The sequence below is a fragment of the Sciurus vulgaris genome, assembly GCF_902686455.1.
Source record: "Sciurus vulgaris genome assembly, chromosome: 16".
NCBI lineage: Eukaryota > Metazoa > Chordata > Mammalia > Rodentia > Sciuridae > Sciurus > Sciurus vulgaris.
Window position 1 is genome coordinate 14,256,831 of NC_136477.1, and position 21,058 is coordinate 14,277,888.

Below are 21,058 nucleotides of genomic sequence, written 5' to 3' on the forward strand. Positions count from 1 at the left end.
AGCAGTCGCTCTGAGTCGCTGTGAGTCCAAGCGACCTGCTGCATGCCTCCTCTGGGCAGCCCCCTGACCTCTGGTGCGGCTGCTCAAGACCAAGCGACTCGCTGCGCTCCTCCTCCAGGCAGCCCCCCGGTGTTCAGAAGCGGTTGCTTTGAGTCCAAACAACTCACCACTCGCCTCCTCCTCTGAGCAGCCTCCTGGAGCTCTAATGCAGTCACTCAAGTCCAAGCGACCCGCTGCACTTCTCCTCCTCCTCCCGGCGGGTCCCTGGTGTTCAGAAGCGGTCGCTCTGAGTCCAAACAGCTCGCTGCGCAGCTCCTCCTCTGGGAACCGCCTGTAGCTCTGGCACAGTCACTCCAAGTCCAAGCGACCTACCGTGTTCCTCCTCCTCCTCCTCAGGGTAGGCCCTGGTGTTCAGGAGCGGTGGCTTTGAGTCCAAACAGCTCACCACGCAGCTCCTCCTCTGGCAACTGCCTGCAGCTTTGGTGCAGTCTCCGAGTCCAAGTGGCCATGCTCCTCCTCCTCCTCCTCCTCTGGGCAGGCCCCAGTGTTGAGGAGTGGTCACTCTGAGTCCAAACACCTCTCCTCCCAGCCGCTCCTCTGGGCAACCGCCCAGAGCCCCAGTGGTTGCTCCGAGTCCAAGCACTGTGCTGAGCGGCCTCCTCTACGATGCTCCCAGGTGTCCGAGTTCACTGCTCAAGCGGGGGGAGGGGTGTCTCACCGGGCAGCTCTACTTCACAAAGTTCCCTGCATTCCGGGACTACCACCCCATCTGGGACGCCTCCCCAACGGGAGAGACTCATCCGGCTGCTTTGAGTTTGTTCCAAGTCTCTCAATATCTCCTCCTTTGAATCCTGAGTCCTGGAGCAACATGAAATGCAGCCACCCTCTAGTCCACCATCTTGAAACCCCCCACAAAGTATCTTTTAAATATTTTATTTCTAGGTGTTTGTCAATCTTGAATTAGACTCATGTTTATTTCAGTTCTTTTGATGGAAATTTTATTTTAGATTTTCATTAAATCTTATTTAATAAAGTTAATTTGAAGCCATTTACTTGTCTGATTATTTTTTCTATGTAGTTTCTTAATTTCTTCAAGTTTTTATATAAAAGGAACAGAACAGGTAGAATCTCTTTTTGTTTGGAGCTGAGATTATAATGGCAAATGTAGAGTACACAGAAACAAATGCATGTAAGTATAATGTGCTCAGGGATAAATCCTCTGAGAAAAGTTGACAGAATGTTATGAGAGGTGCAGGATTTCATGGTGAGTGTTATAGATCAGGGGCACTTCAGCTCATGTATTACAAGGAGGTACTAGTCCTCTTAGCATGCCATTGAACTCATTTTGCAATCATTTTGTTGAAGTTTTTGCCTCCATGTTCATCAAGCACATTCGCCTGTAAATTTTTTCGTTAGTCCATGTCTGGCTAAATTGAAGCCATTACAATGTTGGTGACATATCCTAACCAAGAGAGAGAAATGAGGGGGAATCCACATTGGTCCGTAGGGAACCTTTGAAATCAGAACAATGTGTGATTCTTCATACATGAGATTTCTAAAATGGTCATGCTCAGAGACACAGAACAGAAGGGTGTTATCAGAGAGTGGAAGAGGGGAATGTGGGCCCTGTGTTCATGGGTGGAAAGTTAAAGTCGTATATGGAGATGAATTTCCAGACACCTGCTAGACAGCGTGGAACCAGCACTAACAATACAATATTGTGCACGTGAAAAGGGGCTATTAGGGTTGAACTCGGGGTAAGTGTCCTTGCCAAAGGAAAACACAAAAATATTGATACAATTGGGACACAGGACACTCTTGGAGGTGAAGGGCACACCTATGACATTGAAGTGGGGAAGGGGTGGCCAGGGATCACATATCTGAATTCATCCTCTCACCCACATAAAGCATGCACAGTTTCTCGGGGGTCTGCTCCCTCAGTAAAGCCGCCTCCAGCAGCAGTCAGGAGAACAATGGCCCCTCCTGAGACTCTCCACATCTCCACAGCAGCAGGAAGGCAGCCTCTTCCTCAGCACTCACAGACGGGGCCTCTCCTCCACCTGCCTGACTCACTCTGGCTCCACCCTGGCTACCTTTGGAACCTGGACGTTGCACTGTCCTCAGGCCCCTGTGCCACTCGCCCCTTCTGCCAGGCCCAGGCCTCTGCAGACCACCTCAGCGCACCCTCCTCTCCTGCAGGCCTCTGCTCAACATCACACTTGACCTCTCTTACCTGGATCCCCATAAGGATAGCGCCTCCACCTCCTTCCCTTCTTACCTGTCCATGTTTCTTTCACATTGTTTTTATCATCTGACATGTGGATATAGTATGTACATGTACATAACATGTACACCTATGTACACTGTGTGATGTTCTCATGTATCTACACTCTAATGTTCAAATCTATCTCCTCTGAGTATCACCACTTCATGGAGAAAACCTCAGAAACCCTCTTCTAGTGCTGTTGCTTTTAGTGACTGTCTACCTTCATTCTCTCTCACGACTGGATCTTAGGCACTTTTATTTTTCAGCACCTGTGCCCCTGGTCCAGCCAATGCCAGGAACAGGATCAGAACTCAATGTACTTCCTCAAGGACATGGAAGAATTGCTCACTGAAAATGTAGAATATACACCATGCTCATAAGGACTGAAACTCCTAATGAGAAATGAGTCAGCTAATTAGGGGACAAATCTCCTAACTAGGGTCAGCACCGGGTTCACCCTTAAAAGGTTTAGATACAAAAACTACTAATGTATATTTTTTCCTTACGCAGTGCATGGAACAACAAAATTTCACAGAAATTTCGGAATTCCTTCTGCTGGGACTTTCAGAGGACCCAGAACTGCAGCCCCTCATCTTTGGGCTTTTCCTGTACATTTACCTGGTCACTGTGCTGGGGAACCTGCTCATCATCCTGGCCACCATCTCAGACTCCCACCTGCACACACCCATGTACTTCTTCCTCTCCAACCTGTCCTTTGTGGACATCTGTTTCGCGTCCACCACCATCCCAAAGATGCTGGTGAACATCAAGATGCAGAGCAAGGTCATAACATATGAAGGCTGCTTAATACAAATTTACTTTTTTTATATTATTTATAGTGTTGGACAACTTCCTTCTGGATGTGATGGCCTATGACAGGTACATGGCCTTCTGTAACCCCCTACACTACACAGTCATCATGAACCACAGGCTCTGTGGATTGCAGGTGCTGGCATGCTGGGTCACAAGTGTCCTGAATTCCTTACGAGAAACCTCAATGGCATTGTGGCTGTCGTTCTACACAGACCTGGAAATCCCACATTTTGTATGTGAACTTAATCAGCTGGTCCTGCTTGCATGCTCTGACACTTTTCTTAATAACATAGTGATGTATTTTGCAGCTTTGCTTCTGGCTGGTGGCCCCCTTGCTGGCATCCTTTACTCCTACTCCAAGATAGTGTCCTCCATCCATGCAATTTCAACAGCTCAGGGCAGGAACAAAGCCTTCTCCACCTGTGCGTCTCACCTCTCTGTGGTCTCCTTATTTTATGGCACAGGCCTAGGTGTGTACCTCAGTTCTGCTGTGACCCAAAACTCACGCTCTAGTGCAACAGCCTCTGTGATGTACACTGTGGTCACCCCCATGCTGAACCCCTTCATCTACAGTCTGAGGAATAAGGACATCATCAGTGCTCTGAAAAAAATTTTTGAGGATAAAAGTGTGAAGTGGCCTATTTTCCTGGGTCTTAAAAATTGCTTTTGACCACAGACCTCAAAGTCACATAGCAAAACTCACAATATTTTGATCTGATTTTAGAAGTGTGACTTGTCCCTTCTCTTCATTCTCTGGAGTTTCTCTTTCTTTGATTTCTCTTCCCTACAAAAGTTATAAAGCACACCCTGCTATGCTTTCTGCCCCATCTGATATCTGAACAGTGTTCCTCCATCATTTGCATACTCCCTCAAAGTTATTTTCTGTCCTGCATTTGAGATATTGAAATTCACTTTTATCTTATGGGAAAACATGTGTTTCTGAAAAATTATTTCTTCTCAAATGACAAATCAAATGGACACATTTTTCTTTGATGACACTAAAATAGTCACTCATGGCACTGCTGTGGGGCAGGGACACATGTTACAATTAAGACAGCCTGTACCCTCCTATACTGGAGGGAATTGCAGAACCACGGTTTGGCCCTTGTGAGGCCCCTGTGTCTCCACGAGTCCCCATCTCTGCTGTTCTTCCTGATGATGTGGATTTGAAGGGAGCAGTGAGCTCCATGGCTGAGCATCAGCTTTTCTTCTCTCCATCAGGAGTCTGTCCTCGTGCTCATCTTGGTGTGCACGTTCTCTACCACGATCACTGGCAAAGCTTATTTTCAAAGACGAATCCACTTGAAGTCTATATGGGAAGATGAACTTGAATGTTTTATCACTTAGGCCTCAGAATCAGAGAGGACTTTAAATATGAGAAGATAAGAATCCACAATACATATTGCATTGCCATGTAAAATATGTCCTTTCCTACAGCAAAGATAATCACTGAGGATTTCTTGGCACTTTTTATGTTGTCTTATTGATTCATCTATATGCTTCCATGTGGAAATTCTCAGTGATGCTTAGAAATATTAATCTTGTCATTGTTCTAAAAGAAATATCTCTCCCCTCTCTGAATTTTGCCACAAACACTAGAAGGGTAGTAAGTGAGCAATACTCATGTCCTCCATTATGTGTGTCCTTCAGGCTCAAATAACTTCAGTCCTCAAGATCAAGGGCTGACTCACAAGGGAGCTCAAATTCCTGCCCCATCGTGTGGTTTCCAGCCACAGGCTCTCCTGCCAACATCCATGTTCTATTACTGAGCCAGACTCAGAGAACCCCTCAGCAAGTAGTCTCCTTTGATTAAAGTCTTTCTAAAAATTTGCATTGAGTACTGCTTGTTCTGCAGCAAGAGCTAGCCCTTGCAATAATGAAAGGAAGCAAGACTGAGGGCAATTGAAATAATCTGACAGTGTGTTTTTGGTATTTGTTCTGATTTTAAAGACAATATTCACAGTGGGATTCAAAAGTGGGGTAAAACAGTCACAGGATGGAGGGATGAGGGCTCAGAAACCTGTGGGGACTGTCCTTCTGTTCATCACATGTACCACCAACCAAGCAGTTCTGATCCAAAACAGTTCATGTGCATGTGCATGTGCATACATACACACACACACACACACACACACACACACACACACACACACTTTCACTAACATGGTTCTCACTTTGCCTCCTGGCTTGAGCAGGTGTGATTGTCTCCCAGTAAAACTTGACTTATGGAGTTCAAAATTTGAATTTGATGCAAAACAACAATGAGATACCATTAACATGCCTTAAAATGAACCTAAAATAGCTGATGTCTTGGAAATGGAGAGTACAGCAACTGTTACCAGTATCTGGACAGGGGAGTAAAAAAGGGTAATGGAGACAGGTTGGTCAATAGGCACAAAGATTCAGGTAGATAGGAGGAATGCACTCTGGTGTCTATTGCACAGGAAGGTGACTAAAGCAAACAACAATACAATGTATTTTTTTAAAAAAAAGTTAGATGAGAGGATTTGGGATGATCTCAGCATAATTATAGGATACATGTTTAAGGTGAAAGATATGCCAATAACATTGAATTAGCCTTTATATACTGTATACATATGATATCATTCTATATCTCACAAATACATAAAATTATTGTCAATGAAAAATAAACAAAAAACATTCAAAAGCAACATAATCTTTTAAAAAGAAAGTAATAATGGTGATGAGAAAGGGGAGAATCTGAAATCCTCCCACATGCCTACCAGGAACGTCAAACAGTTCTGCTACTGTGGAAAATACTTGGGAGTCCCCAAAAGTCAACACAGAATTATCATATGCCTAGCAACTGCACCACCTCAAATAATGGAAAACAGAGACTCAAATAGACACTGTACATCCATGTCCATGGCAGCAATATTTATAGTGACCAAAATTGCGGACAACCATGCCCACCAACAGGCAGAGGCAGAGACATGGTGGGTGTTCATAAGGGAAGGTCCCTCAGCCAGGGAAAGGATCGGCCTGATGACGCTTGCTACGAGGGGAGAATGCTGAAAGCTTTAAACTAAATAACAAATAAACAGAAGGGAGAATCTCGCATGGCTGCACTTGTATTAAATAGCTGACACAAGCAATGTGTAGCCAGAGGAAGGAGATGGGAGGTGAGCAGGGCAGGAGGGATGGTGGAGGGTGATTTCTCCAGGTCAAGGGTCTCTTTGGAGTGATGATAAATTGTGGAAACAACAGTAATTGTAGATGTATTCTGTTCCACTACAATGAGTTAAAATGGCAAATTTTCTGTTCTGTGTCTTAACCACAGTAAAAAGAATTTAATAAACAATTCAAGTCTCTTACAATAATTCCAGGGTCACAATTACTGCTCTCCCTTTGATTTTTTATGTTAAAGACATAAAGCCCTTTGTCACTCATTTTGAAGCAGGAGGGAATGGGTGTGGCCCATGGACCTTGGCTTTCCAGCTCCTCCTCCAAGGTCCCGAAGAGTACAGTGTGCCATCCTAGAGCTGCTTCAGATCTGGTGGTCCCCTGCGTGTGTGACCTTGAGGAAGGTGGGGAGGGTGGTAAGGCTGGGAGGATGACCAAGACAAGGCTTGAACCTAGCCAGGATGGGGTGACCCAGTCCTTCATGTCCCCAGCTGTGGAGGAGTGCAGCTCCGTGCAACACCAGGGCCACAATGCCACCCTATATGTCAAAGTGAAGGGCAGTCGGAGATGCCACCTTTGTCATGGATAGGTGGCCAAGACCAGACCCCTGATTGTCTATTGTCCATGAAATCTGAAGGTGTATGACCCTGAGACACAAGCATGTATGTTGATAAATACACATATGTGCACACACACTGTGCACATGGGTGTACATGCATGCACACTTTCATGTAAGAAAACATGCACACACATGCACAGGTGTAGAAAGGCAAGTTCATGCATGCATGAGTGCACACACACACACACACACACACACCAACGTGTGCGTCTGCCAATTTTCTCCACCGAGGTTCCTACTCTAAGTGGACACCACCTTCTGAAGACAACAGCCAGTAAGTGAAATGCAGAGAAGAAGACCAGGACAGAAAAGGACACTCATCACCCTCATCTCTGGCCACTCTCTGCCCCAAGGCCCCTGTCTCAAGATCTCTGACTCCCTCATTTCCCTCTCCCCAGTTTGGCTCCCATTTCTTTATCCAAGCCCAGCAATTGTTCTGAGACTTCCTGACACCTGGTCATTAACTGTTGAAAAACAGTGTTATGGAGGTGAGACTTGTGGAAGACAGGAGTCTTCATGGACAAGGAGAAATAGAGGCTGACTCCACCTGATTTCTAACCTGGTCTCTTGGGAACAGAGAAAAAGCAGGAAATTTTCCTTTCTGCTCAGAACAACATCCTGCTGGGACACGAATGCCCAGGAACTGAAGTATCAAGAGGAGGTGCACCTAATGAGCAGGAGACAGAACTGTAAGTAGAGCCTGTGATGCTGTCCCTCAGAAGGCACATCTTGGGCTGGACAAGATATTGTGGTTGGTACTGGAGTCCTAAATCAAGCTAGGGGTCCAATGCTCTCCTCCTGCTTGCTTGTCTGGGAACAGAGTTTCAGTCTCCAACTTCAACAATCCAGGCTGTATCCCAGACTCCCACACACACGGGCCTTCTTTTCAGAGACCCCACCCAGGTGAGTCCGGGACCCCAGTAGATAATGCATGCAGGGAAGATTCAGCAAGCATGAAAGTTGACCAAGTTTACCCGACCTCACCTGAACCAAGCTAGTCCAGCCAAGATCCCTGAGACTGTGTGCTTGACTCCTTAGCCATTTATTTAATGGTTAAAAACTGGACAGTTTTATAGAATCTATAATGTATAGATCATTGTTTACAATTCCATATAGGGACTGGAATTCTAATTGGATCAGACTGAATGAAGAAGTAGTGTAAAGTATTTTCCATAAAATTAGGACACATCCAATGTTGTTTTGCATTATAAAGATGGGACCATATAACTGCTAACAGATATGACCTTGGCCAACAGCTCCTGAGGTTGCTTCACAGGATCTTCTGTCAGGTTAGGTTTTACATGAGAAAAGTAACACATTCCAGAGGTCAAGGGGAAAACTACATTGCTTTACAGCACAACACCTGCTGAGACTGGATATACTTTCAGTGTGTTAGCCAATTTCTTTCTCTTTGCCATTCCAAATTGATTTTGCAAGTTTTTTGTTTGTTTTGGGGGGGCTTGAGGGGAACCAGGGTTATGTTTTCATTTGGTTCTTTCAACAGAATAATTAGAGATTTCCACTTTTTGCCATTTACAATTTCATTATTTCGTATATTACAGACACATTTGGGTGAAGGGGCATGTGAAAGTTGGTGAACATTTTGTGATCAAACCTATGTCAGTCATATTGCAGACCCATCCTCTCCACTGCTTTTTAAATCTAGAAAGCTCCTAGGCACACTTAGAGGTGATCAATTGCCTCTTGTGCCTTTTGCTACTCTATTGCACGTGTGTTTGCTTGTTGCTTTCTTTTTGCCTTTTGGGATTGATTCTATTTCTCTAAATAGCAAACATCTCCTACCACAGGAGGAAGACACTCTTTGCATTCCAATAAGACCGCCCACATCATTCTCAGGAGCACAGTTTTACATATAGAAGCCTTTTTGTGTTTATGGAGCCTCCCTGTCTGCACCATGGGTGTAAATAACTGGTGTGGTAGGATTCCTGGGAGGAGCAATGAGAAGATGCACACAGTGCTTCTACCCCACACTTGGTAAGAACCCACAAAGCCAGCAGTATTTTCGTCATGGCCGTGAATTCATCTCATCACTCCTGTGGTCGTGTCCAGAGCCATAAGCTCCTCTGAACCCATTTATGTTTAGAGGATGAAATGATAACTGTGGGAGTTTCTTTCTCTGCTCCCAAGAATCCGTTTGTATTATTGTATTTCCAGGTCTTTGCCAATTCAATCCTGAGATAGATGCTCATGTGGATGGAATAGAATTATTATTATTTTGGTTATTTTGTTAAGGATTTATCTTAACCTATTATTCAATTTCTCTCAGTGCATTTATTTGGGTTCCCTTTCAATATTCAATCATATTTTTAGTGCATAAACTCTAACTTGCTTCGATTTTTTCTGTATTTTCTTTTTTTCATTTAATTTATTGATTTTTTATTGTAAACAAATGGGATACATGTTGTTTCTCTGTTTGTACGTGGCGTAAAGGCATACCATTTGTGTAATCATAAATTTACATAGAACAATGTTGTTTGATTCATTCTGTTATTTTTTCCCTTCCCCCCAACCCTCCCACCCCTCTTTTCCCTCTATACAGTACTTCCTTCCTCCATACTTGCCCCCCTCCCTAACCCTAATTCTAACCCTAACACTAACCCTTCCCTGCACCCCATTATGTGTCATCCTCCACTTATTAGCGATATCATTCGTCCTTTGGCTTTTTGAGATTGGCTTATCTCACTTAGCATGATATTCTCCAATTTCATCCATTTGCCTGCAAACGCCATAATTTTATCATTCTTTATGACTGAGTAATATTCCATTGTATATATATATACCACAGTTTCTTTATCCACTCATCAATTGAAGGGCATCTAGGTTGGTTCCACAGTCTGGCTATTGTGAATTGAGCAGCTATGAATATTGATGTGGCTGTATCTCTGTAGTATGCTGATTTTAAGTCCTGTGGGTATAGGCCAAGGAGTGGGATAGCTGGGTCAAATGGAGGGTCCATTCCAAGTTTTCTAAGGAATCTCCACACTGCTTTCCAGAGTGGCTTCACTAATTTGCAGCCCCACCAGGAATGTATGAGTGTACCTTTCTCCCCACATCCTGGCCAACACCTGTTGTTGCTTGTATTCTTGATAATTGCCAGTCTCATTGGGGTGAGATGGAATCTTAGGGTGGTTTTGATTTGCATTTCTCTTATTACTAGAGATGTTGAACATTTTTCCATATGTTTGTTGATTGCTTGTAGATCTTCTTCTGTGAAGTGTTATTCATTTCCTTAGCCCATTTGTCGATTGGATTATTTGTATTCTTGGTGTAGAGTTTTTTGAGTTCTTTATAGATTCTGGAGATTAGTGCTCTATCTGAAGTATGATTGGCAAAGATATTCTCCCACTCTGTACGCTCTTTCTTCACATTGCTGATAGTTCCCTTTGCTGAGAGAAAGCTTTTTAGTTTGAATCTATCCCAGTTATTGATTCTTGCTTTTATTTCTTGTGCTATGGGAGTCCAGTTAAGGAAGTCTGGTCCTAGGCCGACATGTTGAAGATCTGGACCTACTTTTTCTTCTATAATCTGCAGGATCTCTGGTCTGATTCCGAGGTCCTTAATCCATTTTGAGTTTAGTTTCGTGCATGGTGAGAGATATGGGTTTAGTTTCATTCTGTTGCATATGGATTTCCAATTCTCCCAGCACCATTTGTTGAAGAGGCTATCTTTTCTCCATTGCATATTTTTGGCCCCTTTGTCTAGTATGAGAAAATTGTATTTATTTGGGTTTGTATCCGTGTCCTCTATTCTGTACCATAGATCTACCTTTCTATTTTGGTACCAATACCATGCCGTTTTTGTTACTATTGCTTTGTAGTAGAGTTGAAGATCTGGTATTGCAATACCCCCTGTTTCACTCTTCCTGCTAAGGATTGCTTTAGCTATTCTGGGTTTCTTATTCTTCCAGATGAATTTCATAATTGCTTGCTCTGTTTCTGTAAGGTATGTCATTGGGATTTTAATTGGAATTGCATTGAATTTGTATAGCACTTTAGGTAGTATGGCCATTTTGACAATATTAATTCTTCCTATCCAAGAACATGGAAGATCTTTCCATCTTCTAAGGTGTTCTTTAATTTCTTTCTTTAGTGTTGTATAGTTCTCATTGTAGAGGTCTTTCACCTCTTTTGTGAGATTGATTCCCAACTATTTTATTTTTTTCAAGGCTATTGTGAGTGGGGTAGTTTTCCTAATTTCTCTTTCTGAAGATTCATCACTTATGTATAAAAATGCGTTGGATTTATGGGCATTGATCTTGTAACCTGCTACTTTACTGAATTCACTTATGAGTTCTAAGAGTTTTCTGGTGGAGTTTCCAGATTCCTCTAAATATATAATCATGTCATCAGCGAACAGGGATAGTTTGAGTTCTTCTTTTCCAATTCGTATCCCTTTAATCTCTTTGGTTTGTCTAATTGCTCTGGCCAGAGTCTCAAGAACGATGTTGAATAGAAGTGGTGAAAGAGGGCATCCCTGCCTTGTTCCATTTTTTAGGGGGAATGCTTTCAGTTTTTCACCATTTAGAATGATATTAGCCGTGGGCTTAGCATAAATGGCCTTTACAATGTTAAGGAATGTTCCCACTATCCCTATTTTTTCTAGTGTTTTGAGCATGAAGGGGTGCTGTATTTTATCAAATGCTTTTTCTGCATCTATTGAAATAATCATGTGATTCTTGACTTTAAGTCTATTAATATGGTGAATTACGTTTATTGATTTCCTGATGTTGAACCAACCTTGCATCCCTGGGATGAAACCCACTTGATCATGGTGCACTATCTTTTTAATATGTTTTTGTATGCGATTTGCTAAAATTTTGTTGAGAATTTTTGCGTCGATGTTCATTAAGGATATTGGTCTGAAATTTTCTTTCCTTGATGAGTCTCTGTCTGGCTTAGGTATCAGTGTGATATTGGCTTCATAGAATGAGTTTGGGAGGGTTCCCTCCTCTTCTATTTTATGGAATACTTTGAGAAGTACTGGAATGAGCTCTTCTTAAAGGTTTTGTAGAACTCGGCTGAGAACCCATCTGGTCCCGGACTTTTCTTTGTTGGTAGGCTTTTGATGACTTCTTCTATTTCAGTACTTGAAATTGGTCTATTTAAATTGTGTATGTCCTCCTCGTTCAGTTTAGGCAATTCATATGTCTCTAGAAACCTGTTGATGCCTTCGAAATTTTCTATTTTTTTGGAGTATAGATTTTCAAAATAGCTTCTAATTATGTTTTGTATTTCAATCCTGTCTGTTGTGATATTTCCTTGTTCATTCCGAATTTTAGTGATTTGGGTTTTCTCTCGTCTTCTCTTTGTTAGTGTGGCTAAAGGTTTATCAATTTTGTTTATTTTTTCGAAGAACCAACTATTTATTTTGTCAATTTTTTGTATTGTTTCTTTTGTTTCAATTTCATTGATTTCAGCTCTGATTTTAACTATTTCCTGTCTTCTACTACTTTTGGTGCTGTTCTGTTCTTCTTTTTCTAGGGCTTTGAGCTGTAGTGTTAGGTCGTTTATTTGTTGAGTTTTACTTCTTTTATTAAATGCGCTCCATGAAATAAATTTCCCTCTAAGTACTGCTTTCATAGTGTCCCAAAGATTTTGATATGATGTTTCTTTGTTCTCATTTACATCTAAGAATTTTTTAATTTCCTTCCTAATATCTTCTGTTATCCATTCATCATATAATAGCATATTGTTTAATCTCATGGTGTTGGAATAGTTTCTGTTTTTTACTCTTTTATTTATTTCTAACTTCAATCCATTATGATCTGATAGAATACGTGGTAGTGTCTCTATCTTCTTGTATTTGCTAACATTAGCTTTGTGGCATAATATATGGTCTATTTTAGAGAAGGATCCATGTGCTGCTGAGAAGAAAGTGTATTCGCTCTTGGTTGGATTGTATATTCTATAAATGTCCATTAAGTCTAAATTATTGATTGTGTTATTGAGGTCTATGGTTTCTTTGTTCAGTTTTTGTCTGGAAGATCTGTCCAGTAGTGAGAGAGGCATGTTAAAATCACCTAGTATTATTGTGTTGCAGTCTATTTTGTTTCTGAAATTGAGAAGGATTTGTTTGACATACATGGATGAGCCACTGTTTGGGGCATAGATGTTTATGATTGTTATATCTTGCTGATTTATGCTTCCCTTAAGCAGTATGAAATGACCTTCTTTATCCCTTCTGACTAACTTTGGTTTGAAGTCCACATTATCTGAAATGAGGATGGATACTCCAGCTTTTTTGCTGAGTCCATGTGCATGGTATGTTTTTCCCCATCCTTTCACCTTTAGTCTATGGGCATCTTTTGCTATGAGGTGAGTCTCTTGCAGGCAACATATTGTTGGATCTTTCTTTTTAATCCAATCTGCCAGTGTATGTCTTTTGATTGATGAATTCAGGCCATTAACATTCAGGGTTATTATAGAGATATGATTTGGTTTCCCGGTCATTTGGTTCATTTTTTAAATTTTATTTATTTACTTGTTTGACACAACTTGTTTCCTCCTTTATTTGACAATTCCTTTAGGATAATTCCTCCCTTTGCTGATTTGCTTCTTTGTTTTTCATCTCTTCCTCATGGAATATTTTGCTGAGAATGTTCTGTAATGCTGGCTTTCTTTTTGTAAATTCTTTTAGCTTTTGCTTATCATGGAAGGATTTTATTTTATTTGAAGGTAAGTTTTGCTGGGTATAAGATTCTTGGTTGGCATCCATTTTCTTTCAGGGCTTGAAAAATGTTGTTCCAGGCCCTTCTAGCTTTTAGGGTCTGGATTGAAAAATCTGCTGATATCCGTATTGGTTTCCCCCTGAATGTAATTTGGTTCTTTTCTCTCACAGCCTTTAAAATTCTGTCTTTAATTTGTATGTTAGTTATTTTCATTATAATGTGCCTTGATGTGGGTCTGTTGTAATTTCGTGTATTTGGAGTCCTATAAGCCTCTTGAACTTGATTTTCCATTTCATTCTTCAGATTTGGGAAATTTTCCAATATTATTTCATTGAATAAATTGTTCATTCCTTTGGCTTGTGTCTCTAGGCCTTCCTCAATCCCAATAATTCTTAAATGTGGCCTTTTCATGATATCCCATAGTTCTTGTAGATTCTGTTCATGATTTCTTACCATCTTCTCTGTATGTTCAACTTTGTTTTCAAGGTTAAATATTTTGTCTTCAATGTCTGAGGTTCTTGCGGGGGCGCCCGGCATATAGAACTCATGCCAAGGGAATGTGCCTGGCGGATAACAGCCCATGCCAGAGGTTGGAAACTTCCTCTGGAAGATGTTGGCAAGGACTCGTCGTAAGTTGGGCTCTGCTAAGGCCTTCCTTGGAAGACGCTGGCAAGGACTCGTCGTAAGTTGAGTAAAGCCGGAGCCCCTTCTTTAAAATATTGACTTTTTCCCTTTCTTGTATTTCTAATGGAAGCTCACCTTGCTACAGTGAGTGATTATGCTCAATAAAGCTTCTCAGTTGAGGGATGGTAGGAACACAAACAATTCAAATCATTTCCAACAAAATAAGTTCAATTGATTACACTAAACACTAATTTTCCTATGGGGAACGCTGAACATTCTGAAGCAACATGTTTTGTTAGCTTTAGGTAAAGGTTAAATCTTAAAGAAAAATGTGCGTCAGCATGTTCTGTAGGTTTCGGGTCAAGAAGAGCCCATTACGGAAAAATGTTAAGTGTCAGGTGGCACCAGTTGGCTGATTTTACAACCTAACTTCTGTTATCTATTGAAACTTTTAAAGAAGTGGGAGCAAGGGTATATAAGCTGTAAAGGAGTTCAATAAAGTTGTCAGCATTCCAACACTGACCCGAGTCCGTGTGGTTTGCTGTCCATCGCCGACGCTGCGCCGCCTAACACTTTGGGGGCTTTTACATTTCAGGCCATTGAGGATCCCTGGACTCTGCTGCTAGGGCTGGTCCCCGGCAGGTTCTGTCTTCCAGGTGTTCTATCCTACTGGATATGCTTTCTATGGAGTTCTTAATTTGGTTTATTGTTTCCTTCATGTCAAGGATTTCTGTTTGGTTTTTTTTTCAATATCTCTAACTCTTTATTGAAATGATCTTTTACTTCCTGTATTTGCTCTTTTAATTGTCAATTGGTGCGATCATTCAATGCCTGCATTTGCTCTTTCATCTCATCATTCAGTGCGTGCATTTGCTCTTTCATCTCATCGTTTGCTTCTCTGATCATTTTAATTATGTACATTCTGAACTTTTTTTCTGTCATTTCTTCTGCCATGCTGTCATTGAGTTTTATTGATGTAACATCTAGATTTGTTTGCAGCATTTTCTTTCCTTGTTTTCTCATATTGTTCAGGTATCAGTGGACCGCTGAGATATTGCAGATTTCCTCTATTGACTTACAATGTCCCTGAAGATTTCTATATATATCCCCCCTTAGCCTTCAGTAGGCTGAAGTCTTGGAGGAAGTTGATAATGCGGTGCTCCACAAGGAAGCTGCCTCTCTAGGAGTGGTGGCCTTCAGGTGGGGTATAATCCCTGCTAGTGGGCAGAGGTGCCTCCACTTGTTGACCAATGGTCATCCAAAGGGGACCTAGGCTGCGGGCTGAGGCAAGGCCTGTTTGGGCCTGAGTCTCTGGTTTTACCGTCCTTGTGGGGAAACCTCACCCGGCAGGGAAGACTCACCCGGTGGGGAGGTCTCGCTGGTCAGTTCCCTCCTAGAGGTTCCCCTCAATTTACAGCTACCACCTGGGCTGGGCTGCCTTCCTCTGCAAAGTTCCCAGGGGCTCGGCCCTACCTCCTGGGCCTGGGAGCCTCACCCTTCGCAGATGAATCTCCTTAGGCTGCCCCTCCTCAGAGAATCTGCCCGCAGGCCTGGAACCTTCGCTCCGCCCCTAAGCCTGTCTCTGTGCGGCTCTTCCACCCAGAAGCCTCCTAGATCCTGGGACCCTGCTCTGCACCTAAATGCCTGGCTATGCAGCCCCGCCTCTGAGCAGCTACCTGGGGCCCCATACAATCGCTCTGAGTCCCAGAGACCTGCCGCACGCCTCTTCCTCCAGACATCCGCCCAGTATTCCGGTGCGGTCACTATGAGTCCAAGAAACTCACTGCGTGCCTCCACCTCTCACCAACCACCCATAGCCCTGGGCAATCAATCACTCCAAGTCGAAGTGACCCTTCCCGTTCCTCCTCCTTCTCCAAATAACCCACTGGGTGTTCAGGAGCAGTCCCTCTGAGTGGCTCTGAATCCACGTGACCCGCTGCACGCGTCCTCTGGGCAGGCGCCCGGAGCTCTGGTGCGGCCACTCGAGACCAAGCGACCCACCACGCTTCCCCTCCAGGCAGGCCCCCTGTGTTCAGGAGCTGTCACTTTAAGACCAAACAACTCACCACTCGCCTTCTCCTCTGAGCAGCCGCCTGGAGCACTAATGCAGTCACTGCGAGTCCAAACAACCTGCCACACTCCTCCTCCTCCTCCTCCTACTCCTCCGGGCAGGCCCCGGTGTTCAGAAGTGGTCTGAGTCCAAACAGCTCGCCACGCAGCCCCTCCTCTGGCAACCGCCTGTAGCTCTGGTGTAGTCACTCCGAATCCAAGCAGCCACGCTCCTCCTCCTCTTCCTCAGGGCAGGCCCCGGTGTTCTGAGTCCACACAGCTCTCCTCGCCACTCCTCCCCTGGGCAGCTGCCAGAGCCCCAGTGGTTGCTCCGAGTCCCAGCGCTGTGCTGAGCGGCCTCCTTTACGGCGCTCCCAGTTGTCCAAGTTCACTGCTCCAGCGGGGGGAGGGTTGTCTCGCCGGCAGCTCTACTTCACAAAGTTCCCTGCGTTCCGGCACTACCGTCCCATCCGGGATGCCTCCCCAATGGGAGAGAGTCACCCAGCTGCTTTGAGTTGGTCCCAAGTGTCTCAATATCTCCTCTTTTGAATCCTGAGTCCTGGAGCAACATGAAATGCGCCCACCCTCTAGGCCGCCATCTTGAAACCCTGTATTTTCTAAAATGTATTTGCCTGTGTAAAAACACATAAATGAAGGAAGCAGGTCAGGTCTCCGCTCATTTGGATCTTACATGATAATGTCAAAGGTAGAAGATGATGAATGAAGTGTGTCTGTGATATGACATCCACAGGGATAAGTCACATGGAGAAAGAGGAGAGATTATCATGAGGGAAGAGGGATTCTGTGGGGGTTAAGAGAGTGGACTTCAGAGCTTCAGTCTGTGAGCTCATTTATTCTCAACTGGGAATCATCCTTTTAACATGCTGTTGAATTCATCTTGTGAGTATTGTGCTGAGAATATTTTCATTTACATTCATGAAGAACATCAGCCTGTAATTTTTCTTCCCTTGTATAGTCCTTATCTGTCCAGATCATATAGTCCTTATCTATCCAGATCATTAGATATCTAAAGCAAACAAAACAGTACACTTTGATCCAGGGATGCCTTTGAAATCAAATACCATGTGATTCCACATTCATGAGAAGTCTAAAGTAACCAAACTCATAGATTCCAGAGCAGAATGGTGTCGCGGGAGTGCAGGAGGGAACATTTGCTCTGTTTTATTAAGTTAGTTACGTAAGACATTGAATTTCCAGACACATACAACATAATTCCTTGAACTAACAAGTGATATTGAAACTGTCCCATGAGGACAGACCTGATGTTAATTGTTCCCACCACAGAAAAAATCAAAGCAAAAAAGGTGGGAGGGGATGGATGTGTCCACAGCAATGATTGGGTGAGGGCACTAGGCTTCCTACGAGACTGAACTCACCAGATCATGCACATCGCATAGTGAAGTCCTTCAGCCACAACTAGATCTCAGTAAAGCTGCTTTAAACTAAAGTACAAGGGACAACTTGTGAGACAGAACCCTCAGCCTCTGGAGAAACCTAACATGTCAGCAGCTTCAGAGTGGCCGCCTCCTTCCTCAACATTCTCAGGCACCATGTCTCTCCCATCTCTCTCTACCTGATTCTGGCTTCCTTTTGAAATTTGAAGCATGAAACAAGCACTATCAGAGGGGTTATTGGGCTGCTCACTCCTGCCAGACACACATCTGCTGTGTGGCCTCCCCTCATCCTGGAGGTCTCTGTTCAAATGTCACTTTGTTCACATCATTTTTCCTGGCCTACAGTAAATGAGCTCCTCCATCTACTCTCCTTTCACCCTGCCACATTTTCTCCATAGCAATGATTATCATCTGATGTGGCTTATTATTCTTTCTTTTCTTTGGTAACTAATACATGGCAATTGCACATGATTTTTGGATGCCATGAGATGTTTTAATACATGTTTACATTATGTAATGTAGAAATCCATCTATCTCCCCTGTGTGGTGAAAACATTCAAAATTTTTGTCTAGCTCTTCTTTTACAATTTCCTCTTCACATTATTTTTCTGTGATTGGATTCTAGTGACTTTGTTTCTCGGTTCTTTGGTGAGGCACTTCCAGGAACATGGTTGGAACTCAGTTTATATTCCTCAAGTGCATGAAAGAATTGCTCATGAAACCTGTGGAATAGTACAGTGTGCTGAGAGAAAGGAAGAGAGGGACTGTATTCCTTCATCAGAGGTGGGAAGGGGGCAACTAAAGGGGGCCAGTCACAAAACCTAGTGCTGTTGTTTTTCTCTCTCCTGGTAGTCCCAAGAAATGGAACCACAGAATTACACAAGTTTCAGAATTCCTCCTTCTGGGATTTTCAGAAGACCCAGAACTGCAGTCCATCATCTTTGGGATTTTCCTCTCCAAGTAACTGGTCACTGTGCTGGGGAACATGCTCATCATTCTGGCCACCATCTCAGACTCCCACCTGCAAACACCATGTATTTCTTCCTCTCCCTCCTGTCCTTTGTGGACATCTGCTTCACCTCCAACACAGTTCCTAAGATGCTAGTGAACATCCAGGCACAGAGCAAGGCCATTCATTACCTATGGAGGCTGCATAATACAGATTTAATTTTTGGATTTATTTGTACTGCTGGACAATTTCCTTCTGCCTGTGATGGCCTGTGACCGATATGTGGCCATCTGCCACCCCCTGCACTACATTGTCATCATGAACCAGAGGTTCTATGGATTGCTGTTTGGTGTCCTGTATCAAAAGTGCCCTGAATTCCTGGTTGCAAAGCTTAAAGATGTTGCAACTGTCCTTCTGCACAGACTTGGAAATCCCCCACTTTTTCTGTGAACCTAATCAGGTGGTTTACATTGTCTGCTCTGACACTCTTCTTAATGACATGGTGATGTATGTTACATGTGTGCTGCTGGGAGGTGGCCCCCTCACTGGCATCCTTTACTCCTACTCCAAGATCGTGTCCTCCATCCGTGCAATCTCATCAGCTCAAGGAAGTACAAAGCCTTCTCCACCTGTGCTTCTCACCTTTCTGTGGTCTCCTTGTTTTATTGTACTGTTCTAAGTGTGTGCCTTAGTTCTGCTGTGACCCAAAACTCACAATCAAGTACAACAGCCTCAGTGATGTACAGCGTGGTCACCCCCATGCTGAACCCCTTTGTCTACAGTCTGAGGAATAGGGACATCAAGAGTGCTCTGAGGAGATTCTCTGAAAAATGACACCAGCATCCACTGTTTAGAGACTAAGAAGCTGCCATTGATTGCAGAGTGTGAAGTCTCAGAGCAAGTAATTGCAAATTTGTTCAGACATAGAAGTAGGACTTGTGCCTTCTATTTATTGTCTCAAGTTTCCATTTCTTTGACTTCAACTCCTCTATAAAAGATGAGCACTCACCTTGTGAAGCTTTCTCCTCTTGACATCGGAACAGTGTTCACCTTGGTATCTTTCACACTTTCTCAATGTCATTTTCGATGGTGGATTAGAAATCTTGGAAATTCCCTTTTGTCTCATTGGACAACTTGCATTTTCTTAAAGAATAACTTCATCTCAAATACCAGAACACACACGATAAATTTTTCTTTTCCTTTCTTTCTTTTTTCTTTTTGTTACTCAGAAGCAGCCGTGTGTTGAACTCCTCCTAGGAAGAAAGCACACTTGACAACCAAGCCTCGTGTGTCATTTTGCACTAGACGGAATCCCAGACCACAGTTCTGCCCTGCGGGTGCCTCGTGCCTCTGGCTTCAGCCTCTCGACGGCTCTTCCTGGTGATGTGGACTCTAACAGGCCACCTGAGTCAAGACCCAGCACAGCTTCTTTCTCATGTCAGAGTTCTGCTTACTTACTCAGCTCGGTGTCCATGGTGTGAACACCAGAGTGACCGGGTTGGTGCAGACCTCACCAACTCACAGAGCGTTGATTCAGCGGTGGAGTCGGGCATCAGAAGGCTCACCTTCTGGTTGGAAAGCAGCCCCCATTACAGGGGAGGTCTGGGTCTCTATAGTTACATGCTGGGAGATGACTGAACCACTGAAGACTTCGTCAGAACAGATCACTTTGGGCACTCAGGAAACAGTTTGTGAGAGTTTGACTTGGCATTTACTGGACAAGGATGGAGGGTCCAGGGTTCAGCATTCAGTGCTTATCTCCTTCCCTCCAGGGTCTATTGTACTGTCACTGGAGAAGTATGTACTTGGGGAAGGATCAATATTTTGACTGCCCCCCAGAGAATGTCACTTTTAGGCTTGATGGACACCTTCTTCACAGGGATTGTCTTGTCACTGGGAAGGGATGTATTGGGAAAGGACCAATGTTACCAATATTTCACCTTCTTCCTCCCTCTTCCCAGGCTGCTGTATTGGGGGTAGTCATTTCCATACCATTTGCATGGTCTCTGCCACAATCACATCAGACATTTATCAGATATATATTTAGGAAATGCAGATTTCCAAGTCATGTCTCTATGGAAAGACGAATTTCAAATGATAGATCAATTTGCCCCAACATCAAACAGGACCTTAAATAGAAAAAGATCAACTATACTTTATATTGTATTACTACCCAAAACATTTCTTTTTCATACTGGAAATACACTTACTGTGGAGTGAACGATTGGTTCCCATGTACAAGGGGGATTGGCATTGTTTTGTGGCATTATTGAGCCGTTTCTGCCTGAAAATTTCCAGGGCTGTCTAGAATTGTGAACCTTTATATGTTCTGAATGAAGTCACTTATGGTTTGGATATGAGTTATCCCCCCAAATTTCAGTATTAGGCAATGCAGGAATGTCAGATATGAAAGGATTAGATGAAGAAAGCTGTAATTTCTTCAGTGGATTAATCCACTCAATGGATTGATTATTTGAATGGACTACTTGGT

General features: G+C 43.3%; 1 protein-coding gene across 1 annotated transcript in view; it reads left to right on the top strand.

Annotated features, from left to right (window-relative positions):
• Positions 1-2,779: 2,779 nt before the first annotated feature.
• The window catches only part of LOC306647106 (olfactory receptor 7C2-like), a gene marked incomplete at both ends in the record, with an annotated part of 117,072 nt that continues 98,793 nt past the window's right edge, over positions 2,780-21,058 (top strand). The window contains one exon of the mRNA XM_079116127.1: positions 2,780-3,025. Within this exon, the coding sequence (XP_078972253.1) occupies positions 2,780-3,025 (246 nt within the window). The remainder of the gene's footprint in view (positions 3,026-21,058) is intronic.